Raw genomic sequence first — 11,502 nt, forward strand, 5'->3', positions numbered from 1 at the left:
ACACCCCATGCTCATTGCATCAAATGCCCTCCTTAATGCCCATCACCTAGTTACCCCATCCCCCACCCACCTCCCCTCCAGCAACCCTCAGTTTGTTCCCTATAGTTAAGAGTCTCTTATGGTTTGCCTCCCTCTCTGTCTCTATCTTATTTTATTTTTCTTACTCTTCCCCTATGTTCATCTGGGTTTTTTTTTTTCTTAAATTCCACATATGAGCAAAAAGAAATGTGGAAGGAAATATGGTGTTCTTAACCCACTCCCAAGAGAGTCCAATTCAGTGAGTGAGTCTGGGATGAGGCCCAGGAAAAATAGAGGGTTGGTGGGGGGAGGTCATTTCTTTTCTGATAACTAGATTTAACTTCTCATGCAAGCCCCATTTCCTTCTGGTGAGCCAACCTGTCACCACAATGGAACCCATCTTCGGCCAGGAACTTGGGATGGAGACTGGGGAAGGTAGAGATGGGAAGGCATGGGATCTTTAGCAGCATCTATGGGCTCTGAAACAGGACTTTCAGTTACCTGAGTTCATGAATCATTTGTTCATTTGTTTACACTTGTTTGTGTTGTTTTCTCTTACTTACAATAGATACATCTTGACTGATACACACCGTTACAGCTGAAAGGGACAAAGCCAGTCCTGAGCTCTGAACAGGGAGATAATTCTTTTCTTTTCTTTTAAAGATTTTATTTATTTATTTGAGTGGAGAGAGAGAGCAAGTGAGACCAGAAGAGCAGGGGGAGGGGGAAGCAGACTCCCCACTGAGCAGAGAGTCCTACTTGTGACTCGATCCCACGATCCCACGACACTGGGATCATGACCCGAGCTGAAGGCAGCTGCCTAACTGCCTGAGCCAAGCCCGGGAGATCACTCTAAGTCCTTGCTTTTAGGAATGGGGTGAGAGGCATGTGCCTTAGTCTGCTCAAGTTGCTATTTTAAAAATACCATAGGGATGCCAGGGTGATGACGTCAGTTAAGCCTCTGACTTGTTTTTGGCTCAGGTCATGATCTCAAGATCTTGAGATCGAGCCCTACATCAGGCTCCACACTCAGCCAAGAGTCTGCTTAAGACTCTCTCTCCCTGTACTCCTCCCCACTGCACATGCTCTCTCTCTCTCTAAAATAAATAAGTACGGGTGCCTGGGTCGCACAGTCAGGGAAGCATCTGACTCTCGATTTCAGCTCAGGTCATGATCTCAGGGTCATGAGATCGAGCCCCACGTCATGCTCCCCCACTCAGCGAGGAGTCTGTTTCAGATTCTCCCTCTTTCCCTCTGCCCCTCCCCCCACTTGCACATTCTCTCTCTCTCAAATCCTTTTAGAAATATAAATAAATAAATAAATAAATAAATAAATAAATAAGTCTTTAAAAAATAAAAATAGGGCTCCTGGGTGGCTCAGTTGTTAAGCATCTTCCTTCAGCTCAGGTCATGGTTCCAGTGTCCTGGGATCAAGCCCTGCATCGGGCTCCCTGCTCAGCGGGGAGCCTGCTTCTCTTTTTCCTTCTGCTTGCTGCTCTGTGCTCTCTCTCTCTCTCTCTCTGTCAAATAAATAAATAGAATCTTTAAAATAAGTAAATAAATACATCTTTTTAAAAAATACAGGAAACTGGATGGCTTACAAGCAACATGGTTCTGGAGGCTGAGGAAGTCCAAAATTAAGGTTCTCGCAAATTTGGTTCCTGGTGAGGGCTCTCCTCCCAGCGGGCAGATGGCTGCCTTTTCCCTGTGCCTCTCAAGGAGGAGAGGGGGGGCTCTGGTGTCTCTTCCTCTTCTTGAGAGGGCTCTAATCCCATGACAAGGGCCCCATCCTCATGACCTCATCGCAACCCAATTACCTCCCAAGGGCCCCCACCTCCAAGTAACCCTGCACTGGAGGTTAGGGTCTCAACATAGGCACTGGGGTGGGGTCGCAAATATTCAATCCATAACAGCATGGTAACAATGGCCATGTCCGTTTTAGTTAGGAATAGATACTGACGCCCTTTAAGCTAGTCTTTTTGCTCACACAGGGGTCTAGAAATTTCCGTCTGATTTTGACAAGAGGGGATAAATTCAGGAGAAGAAAATCTTCCCAAATAGCCAGTAGATGATATCCATAGTCAATAACTTGAGTAGAATCTTACAGACATTTTACCAGGAAGCATGGTCTTGGACACAAGGTCAGTTATGGGGCCATGAAGGTGGGCAAGAGAAGGTCCTCCCTGCTTTTCCACATCTGGCAGGAACCTGTCCTTTTCAGAATACCGAGCGATGCATCCAGCCTCCTCATAGATCCCCAAATGCACAGACCAGAACAGAAGAGATTAAGCAAAATGTCAATTTCCTTCTCACTGGGGTAAAATACACATAACACAAATTCGACCATTTTTACCACTCTCGAGTGCACAATGCCGTGGCATTAAAGCATCTTCACAGTGTTGTGCAACCATCCCCACTCTCTAGTTCTGGAACTTGTTCATTACCAGAAAGAGGAAATCCTGGACCGATTGACACTTACTCCTCCCTGCCCTCCCCTAGCCCCTGGCATCCGTGAATCTGCTTTCTTTCTTTATGAAGATTTGCCTACTTTGGACATTTCATATACATGACCTTTTGTGCCTGGCTTCTCTCCCTGAGCATAATGTTTTCCAAGTTCATCTATGCTGTAGCAGGTGTCAGTACTTAGTTCCTTTTTAGGACAGAATAATATCCCATTATATGAACAGACCAGCTTTTGTTTATCCATTCATCGGTTGATGGGCATTTGGGCTGTTTCCTCCTTTTTCCTATTGCGAATAGTGCTGAACTACTAGCTTTTACTTAACCTTTCCTCAGTACCCTATGGGTCTAGTAATAACAGTTGCTTACGGGTTGTTGTAATCTCTATTGTCCGCATCCCACCCTCCACGCCAGACACTTCTCGTTCAGCAGTGGTCAGTCCTCGGGCTGTCAAATAAATTTGACTCAATGGGGAGTCCTCCACAAGCCTAGGAAAACACTACCAATGCTACTCATGTCTTTTGGGGTTAGCAACTTTATCCATTTGTATCAGAACAGCTATGAAGAATTTCAAACGTGTCCCACCATGGGGAGATCGACCGGTTTCCCAAATATTTCTTCCCAAAGCAGCACAAAAAAAGAGAGGAAAGCAAGCTATGGCATAGCCTGAACACAGAGAATGCCAGAACGTAAAAGGATGATGAGGAAACGTGAAATATCACGGAAGTGAAGCAGGAGTCCTCCTCCCCACCCCTCACCCCCCACCCTTGTGCTCCACACAGGAACAATGGAGACAAAGTGCAGCAGATACAAAAATGGGAAACTAGCAAAGTAATCTGAGGTTGATCTAGGACTAGTTCTAGATTGACAAAGCCCACCCTAAGTCTGAAAATACCGCAATGATGTTGGAGCAGATCAGAGTGTGGATTCCAGAAAAGGAATGGATTAAAAGGACAGTCTTCAAAACGCATAGCTTCTGGGGAAAGGAAAAAGGAAAAAGCAAGAGAGAAGAGCTCACTGACAGTCTTGTGGTGAAGAGGAATGGAAGGGGCAAACGTAGGGCTCTTCAAGACAAAAGAAAACTATGAAATTGGACGTCTCTCAACCTATGCTCACGCCACCAACAGAACAGAACACTAAGTCGATTTGCTGCATTGACAGAAGAGGGCGCCTTTGAGCCGCATAGCTCAGAACAAAAAAAAAAAAAAAATGAACTAAAGGAACATAGTTAAGTCCACAGAGAGTAATTGCAAAAATTCAGGAAATGAAAATCCACATAAAAGGACGAGGGCAGAAAAGAGTCAAGAAGTAGAAGGATTTTATAAGTCAATACTCCAAACGGTTCACAACAGGCATCTGCGGATAAGAAAAAAAAAAAAGAAAGAAAGAAAGAAAAAGAAAGAAATCTTTTTACATCAAAAATTCAGGGGTGCGGGGCGCCTGGGTGGCTCAGTGGGTTAAGCCGCTGCCTTAGGCTCAGGTCATGATCTCAGGGTCCTGGGATCGAGTCCCGCATCGGGCTCTCTGCTCAGCAAGAAGCCTGCTTCCCTCTCTCTCTCTCTCTCTGCCTGCCTCTCCGTCTACTTGTGATCTCTCTCTCTGTCAAATAAATAAATAAAAAATCTTTAAAAAAAAAAATTCAGGGGTGTCTGGGTGGCTTGGTTGGTTAAGCATTGGACTGTAGGTTTCAGATCAAGGCATGAGATTGAGCCCCAAATCAGGCTGTATGCTGAGTGTGGAGCCCGCTTAAGAGTCTCTCTCCCACTCCCTATGCCCACACCCCAATCACGTGCTCCCTCCCCTGCGCTCTCTCTGGGAAAAAAAAAAAAAAATCTAAAATGCTGACGTGGGCAGGGATAAATGAAGAGAGAGTCCAACCAACTCAGGAAAGAAATGGAATAAAAAGGTAAAATTATCTCAGGCATATAGAATAATAAATCGTAAGGTACTCAAGAGAGAACAGACCCCAACAAAAATTTGATAAAGGGCAGTGGAGAGAGGCAGGAAAACATCGAAGAATAACAATGACACTAAGAAAGAAGTAAAATAGGGCCAAGGTGGGGCACCTGGGTAGTTCAGTTAAGCATTTAACTCTCTCTCTCTCAAATAAACAGATAAAATGTTTCTTTTTAAAGATTTTTATTTATTTAACGGACCGAGATCACAAGTAGGCAGAGTGGCAGGCAGAGGGAGAGAGAGGAAGAGAAGCAGGCTTCCCGCTGAGCAGAGAGCCTGATGTGGGGCTCGATCCCAGGACCCTGAGATCATGACCTGAGCCAAAGGCAGAGGCTTTAACCCACTGAGCCACCCAGGTGCCCCTGTTTTTGTTTTTTAAAGTAATCTCTGCACCCAGCATGGGGCTCAAACTCACAACCTTGAGATCAAGGGTCACATGCTCTACCTGCTGAGCCAGCCAGGGGCTCCCTGAACTCACAGTTTTTAATAGAGGTACACAGATAAGTAGATACAGAAACAAACATAGAAGTGCGTGTGTGTGTGTGTGTGTGTGTGTGTGTGTGTGTGCCAGTTACTGTACATGCATTTATTTCCTAGCTCTGCCCTCCAAGAAGACCTAGAGCAATGGACGCCCCCAAATCAAAAGCATACCTAAACCACAATGAGATGCCACTGCACACCTACTAGGATAGTTATTATGAAAAAAATAAAAATAACCAGTATTGGTGAGGAGAAAAGAGAGCCCTCAGGCATTGCTGCTGGGAACATAAAATGACATGACCGCTGCGGAAAACAGTTTGGCAGTTCCTCAAAATGTCATGCATACAGAGGTCACCTCGGTGGCGCAGTGGGTCGGGTATCCGACTCTTGGTCTTGGCTCAGGTCATGATCTTGGGGTCTTGGGTTCTTGGGGGTCGAGCCTTGCACTGAGCTCTGAGCTTCAGTGGGGCATCTGGTTGAGATCACTTGCCCTCCCTCTTCCTCCTCTTCTGCTCTCTCTCTCCCTCAAAATCAATATATAAATAATCTTTATAAAAAATGTTATGCCTAGGGGCGCCTGGGTGGCTCAGTGGGTTAAAGCCTCTGCCTTCGGCTCAGGTCATGATCCCAGGGTCCTGGGATGGAGCCCCGCATCGGGCTTTCTGCTTGGCAGGGAGCCTGCTTCCCGCGCCCCCCACCCCCGCCTGCCTCTCTGCCTACTTGTGATCTCTGTCTGTCAAATAAATAAATAAAATCTTTTAAAAAATGTTATGCCTAAGAGTTATCAGATCATTAAGCAATTCCTAAGTACGCATCCACATGATTTAAAAGGAGGGACTCCAACAGATCCTTGTACACCCAGGTTCATAGCGGCACCATTTATAGCAGTCCCGACGTGGAAGCAACCCAAGTATCCACCAACAGATTCATGGATAAACAAAATGTGTATGTTCATTTAATGGGATATTATTCAGCCATAAAAAGGAAGGAAACTCTGACATAGGCTAGCACACAGTTTAACCTTGAAGACATTATGTCAAGTAAAAGAAGCCAGGCACAAAAAACAGATATTGTGTAATTCCACTTCTATGAAGTTCCTGGAATAGGCAAATGCAGATACAGAAAGTGGAACAGAGGTTACCTGGGCTGGGGCGAGAAGAAGGGGTGTTAGCGTTTGGTAGGGACAGAGTTTCTTGTCTTTTCTTTCTTTCTTTTCTTTTTTTTTTTTAGATTTTATATATTCATTTATTTGAGAGAGAGAGAGAGAAAGAGAGAGAGAGAGCAAGAGTGGGTGTAGGGGCAGAGGGAGAGGGAGAAGCTGGCTCCCTGCTGAGCATGGAGCCCAATATGGGGCTCGATCCCAGGATCTCATGCTCTGAGCTGAAGGTAATAAACTGACTGAGCCACTCAGGTGCCCCCTGAAGGAATTCTTAATGGCCAAAGCTGGAACAATTTGAGCAAGAAAGGAAATGGTTGTGGGGTGCCCGGCTGGCTCGGTCAGTAGAATGTGGGACTCTTGATCTTGGGGTCGTGAGTTCAAGCCCTACATTGTGTGCAGAGGTTACTTAAAAATAAAAAATTAAAAAAGGAAAAAGAAATGATTGGGTTGGACTATAATTCATGGAACAAAATACATATCTTTGATCCATACTTATCAAAATAAATCAGTGAATATAAATAAATGGACGGGAAGGTACAGTTCTTTTTTTTTTTAAGATTTTTATTTATTTATTTGACAGAGAGAGATCACAAGTAGACAGAGAGGCAGGCAGAGAGAGAGGGGGAAGCAGGCTCCCCGCCGAGCAGAGAGCCTGACGCGGGGCTCGATCCCAGGACCCTGAGATCATGACCTGAGCTGAAGGCAGCGGCTCAACCCACCGAGCCACCCAGGCACCCGGTATAGTTCTTTCTTACAGAACTGCCACTAATAGACTGGAGGGGTGGGGCGCCTACGTGGCTCAGTCGTTAAGTGTCCGCCTTCGGCTGGGGTCATGATCCCAAGGTCCTGGGATCGAGCCCCGCATCGGGCTCTCTGCTCAGTGGGGAGCCTGCTTCCCTCCCTCTCTCTGCCTGCCTCTCTGCCTACTTGTGATCTCTGTCAGATAAATAAATAAATAAATAAATAAACAAATAAATAAATCTTTAAAAAGAAAAAAAAAAGAAAGGTACCTTGTAATGAGATGATGTGTTCAGGAATGAATGAACACATAGTTTGACAGACAGACAGATATGTACATATCTGTATGTATATACGTACATTCCCAACTAAAATTACAAATTAATTCAAAACTGTATCTGAGAAATAAGATACACAAGGGGCTCTGGGTGACTCAGTTGGTTAAGTGTCTGCCTTCGGCTCAGGTCATGATCCCAGGATCTTGGGATCGAGCCCCACATCAGGCTCTCTGCTCCGCGGCGAGCCTACTTCTCCCTCTATCTCCTGCTCTTGTTATCTCTCTCTCTCTCAAATAAATAAACAAAATCTTAAAAAAAAAAAAGAAAGAAAATACACAGTAGTAGAGAGAAATGTGTTGAAAGACAACAATGTCTCAGTTAATATCAAACATGATATATAAAATTATAGTATGAAATATGAAGTATAGTATATAGTGTAAAACTATAGTAACTTAAACAGTTTCAAAAAATAGACATAAGGGGCACCTGGGTGGCTCAGTCAGTTAAACGTCTGCTTTCAGCTCAGGTCGTGATCCTGGGGTCCTGGAATCGAGTCCCGCATCAGGCTCCCTGGTCAGCTGGGAGCCTGCTTCTCCCTCTCCCCATGCTTGTGCTCTCTCTCTCTCGCTCTCACTATTTCTCTTTCTTTCAAATAAATAAAGAAAAACTTTAAAAAAATAGACATAAGTTCCATGGGGCACATAATGCCATGTGCGACTTTATTAAGGGGATGTCATGGGGGGCTGGGGGGGTCGAGACCGTCAACAGAAGGGAGAGGTCTCTACCCTATGGAGGGACAGGTCTTAGAGGAGAAGGGGTCTCCAACTCTCCCTCGGGATCACGAAGACCTCCATGCAGGAGGAAGATGACAAATCACCAGAGGGAGAAGCAGGAAGAACAGGGCCAGAGAAGCAAGCAGAACGCATGCCCAAGCTGCCTGATCTCTAGAGGCAGGTGGAGAGGGGGGAGCATGGACCCTCAGGAGCCAGGGCAGGGGGACGAGGGCTTCTCACACGTCCAGAAGTTTTCCGAGCTACATCTTTTGTCGTTCCAGCCTTCGCTGTACAATTCTACACAGTCCTCGTCTCCGTGGTTGTTGGGTTCCCCTTCTTTCCAGAAGCTGTGAACACCATCGAAGCTATCAGCCCCCCTCCTCCACCCGGAGCCCCACCCTGCCCCCTCAAGAGCAAGTCCCTGGCTTTGGGCACTAAAAGTCCAAGCGCCAGCCAGAGAGTGGTAAGGATTCAGAGGAGCTGCTTTCAAAATGAGGGTTCAAACACCCCTTCCATCCAATCAGCTCTGGCAAAGCAAAAAATGCAGACTCCTGGGCCCAGGCCTAGGATGATAGAGTCGGGCTCTCCCCGCTGGGCTGGAACCAGGACTCTGCATCTCCACCAAGCTCATCAGGTGATGTTTACCAATCAAGCGTCTGAGCGCCCCTGGCTTGGGTTTCCCTGCCCACGCCCCACCCCCACCCCCAGGGCCATGTCCTCTAGCCGGTCACCTGAGCTGTAAGGGGGAGTTGTCCAGCCACTTCCAGGACCCCTCATTGTGGTGGTCACTGAGGCCGAGCCAGGTGCGCTGGTTATTTTTCGTATTCCAAGACTTCAGAAATTTCTGAGGCGGCGGCGGGGGGTGGGGAGGGGCAGCAAGATGTCACCGGCCCCTGCCTGCCCGCATCCCCACGGTTGTCCCCCGCCCCGTGAAAGATCTCCTGTGGCCCAGCCTGTAGCCCTAACTCAAGCTGCACGTGTTCACATGCGCGTGTGTGCTGTGGCCGTGTGTTCATGTGCGCGCACACGTGGAACTGTGTTCACTTGCGTCTGAGGAGACATCACGTATGGTCTCGGGAGTGCGCTGAGTCCCCTCTCTGTCCACAGTGGGCTTCTGCCACGCAGGTTCTCTCACATGACCTTCCCAAGCCCACCTTGGGGCCTCCTCCCGGAAGCCTTCCCTGCCCATCTCCCCCTCCCCAGCACCGCAGGGCCTCCATGTCTCCAAGGACAGAGGAAGGACAGAAGGCTTTTTGGCTGACACTCCCACGGCCCCACCCCCGACGGGAACCCTGCCCGGCCCACCTGCTCCTCCGTACTGTTGATGATCACCAGCTGGGCCCTCAAGTTCTGACACGCCGAGATGGCATCTTTCCAGATGTTCTGGGTCTGGGAGAAGAAGTAGCAGGTTCCCTGGAAGAGTTCCCATTTCCAGGGACAGGGGCGGCACAGGCCAGCTAGGGAGGAGAGTGGGGGCAGGGCAGACAGGCCCCCAGCACCATTGTCAGCTCTGGAGAACCTTCTGTTCAGCTGTCAGCTCAGTCCCAGGGACAGATCCCAGCCCTGCCCTGCCCTCCTGGGGCAAGAACCATAGAAAGTGAGTTCCAGCCCCACCTGTGGTTCCTGAACTCCCTCCTGACTTTGGTGTATGACTCTTACCCAGGGTGGCATTCATCCAAGTCAGCTGCTGGAGGATCTCATCCAGGTCTGATCGTGGGGGCTTCTGAGACACACCCACTGGGAGAAGGAGACTTCCATTAGGAAGCACCTAGTGTGTGCCTCGTGCAGACAGCAGCCCCTGAGAGCCGATCTATAGATTTCACAGTGACCCCAAGAGTCCATTATGCAAATAAAAAACAGAGACTCGGAGAATGACTTGCCAACATTGCCCCAGGGTCTCCTCCAGGGATCCAGTCTCCTCCCCAACTTCAACCCTAAGGGTTCAGGGTCACGGTGGGGCAGAGGGGTGGAAGGGTGGAGGAGTGGAGGGGTGATGGGATGGAGGGGGCAGGCGTTGGCTCATCCAAAGTTGCACAGCCTCTGAGCCCTCCGGGCCCCAAACCCTTCATTCAGCCCTTCACCTTGGCTGGGGCTCTGCTGATGGTCCCACTTCTCTTTCTGCAGTGACTGGCGAACGCTAGAGACTAAAGAGAGCAGAGAAGTTCTCTTTTTTTTTTTTTTTTAAGATTTTATTTATTTATTTGACAGAGAGAGAGATCACAACTAGGCAGAGAGGCAGGCAGAGAGAGGGGGAAGCAGGCTCCCTGCTGAGCAGAGAGCCCGATGCGGGACTCGATCCCAGGACCCTGAGATCATGACCTGAGCTGAAGGCAGAGGCCCAGCCCACTAAGCCACCCAGGTGCCCCGAGAAGTTCTTTTATCAGCACCAGCTGTAGGCCTGACCCCATGTTGAATCTGGTTTCAAGGTTTCTGGGAGCCTAAGTTCCCTGTGGAGCAAGATGGGCTGCATCTCACAGAGGATGACACAGGCCCAGAGAGGGGTAGTAACCAACCCACAGTCACACAGCAGGTGGCGTGGAGCTCAAAGGTCCAAGCCTTAGTGGGTCTGGGGACTGTAAAATAGGACAAACACTTAACGGGCCCCAAGACTTCAAGACTGGCCCCTGACTCACCTTGAACCAGGGTGGCCACCAGGAGCAGGAAGAAACCCACGGAGACGAGAAGAAGAAGTAGAGGCAGCTGGGCCTGCGTCAGATACCCTGCAGGACCAGCAAATGGGCAGAGCCAAGGTTCTCAGGACAGACCTTGCCCCCCCACCCATGCTGGACACGGCTCCCCAGTTGCTCCTTCCCCAGATGCCTGCCCTGGAACCACCCCCCTCGGTACCTGGCAAGATCCTTGAGCCCCTGAGTAGACCAGTGTATTTCTTCGTTACTCTCCTGTCCCCAAACATTTCCTCCTCTGAACAGGACAAAACACAGTCAGCTGAGCTCTTGAAGCCTGCCAAGCCATGTTGTGAGCTGGGGGGCAGCCCCGACTCACCCCGGGGACCCTGGAATCCTGCCCTCCCTACCATCACCCCCGAGTGGGGGCCCAGCCTCACCGGGGTCCCCCAGGTCCTTGGAGTCACACATCTCTGCCATTCTCCTCTTCTCCCCGGCTCCTCTCCCGAGGATGGTTTTTATAACCCCACGTGCTGCCCTTGCAGCCCCTCCTCAGGAACACTCCTCCCGGGTTCAGGAAGAAGAACAAGAAACAGGACATTGCTTCCCCCCAGAACAGTGGGTGGAAGAATGAAGTGCTGACACAACGAGTAGAGGGGACGTGAGGGTGGGGACAAGAGCTGAGTGGTCAACTCTGGTGTCTGGAGGCGCTGCTCCCACCCCTTTCTAGTCCTGTGACCATTGGCCTTGCCTTGTCAGGGTCTCGGTTTCCTCGCCTGTGAAATGGGACAATTACCCTGCCTCATGCTGTTCTTGTGAGGTTTAATACTGTGGGCTAGCATGGGGTCGTAACAGCCCTTACGTGTGCCTCTTGGTTTCCATGGGTTCCAAGTGTTCTCCCTTGTGGAAACAAGTAATAAATCTGAATTTGTTGGACCGCAGGTGTGTTCCTGGTTGTCTTTGACTAACAATTCTCGAAAGACCCCTAGGAGAAAGATACAGTGAGTATCGTGCTT

At 48.9% G+C, this 11,502-nt stretch overlaps 1 protein-coding gene across 2 annotated transcripts; it reads right to left on the bottom strand.

Annotated features, from left to right (window-relative positions):
- Positions 1–7,773: 7,773 nt before the first annotated feature.
- Positions 7,774–11,076, bottom strand: LOC125085754 (CD209 antigen-like protein E). 2 transcript variants are annotated; one of them, XM_047704470.1, is made up of 8 exons: positions 10,927–11,076; positions 10,710–10,784; positions 10,496–10,582; positions 9,944–10,006; positions 9,522–9,599; positions 9,168–9,319; positions 8,594–8,706; positions 7,774–8,209 (listed from the first exon to the last, which is right to left on the bottom strand). In XM_047704470.1, the coding sequence occupies exons 1-8, from the start codon at positions 10,964–10,966 to the stop codon at positions 8,068–8,070; spliced, it is 750 nt and encodes a 249-aa protein (XP_047560426.1). In that variant the 5' UTR covers positions 10,967–11,076; the 3' UTR covers positions 7,774–8,067. The 2 variants fall into 2 exon arrangements, with proteins under 2 accessions (XP_047560426.1, XP_047560416.1); XM_047704460.1 differs by having other exon boundaries at positions 10,710–10,823; positions 10,927–11,069.
- Positions 11,077–11,502: the final 426 nt, after the last annotated feature.

Source organism: Lutra lutra, chromosome 1 (genome assembly GCF_902655055.1).
Source record: "Lutra lutra chromosome 1, mLutLut1.2, whole genome shotgun sequence".
NCBI lineage: Eukaryota > Metazoa > Chordata > Mammalia > Carnivora > Mustelidae > Lutra > Lutra lutra.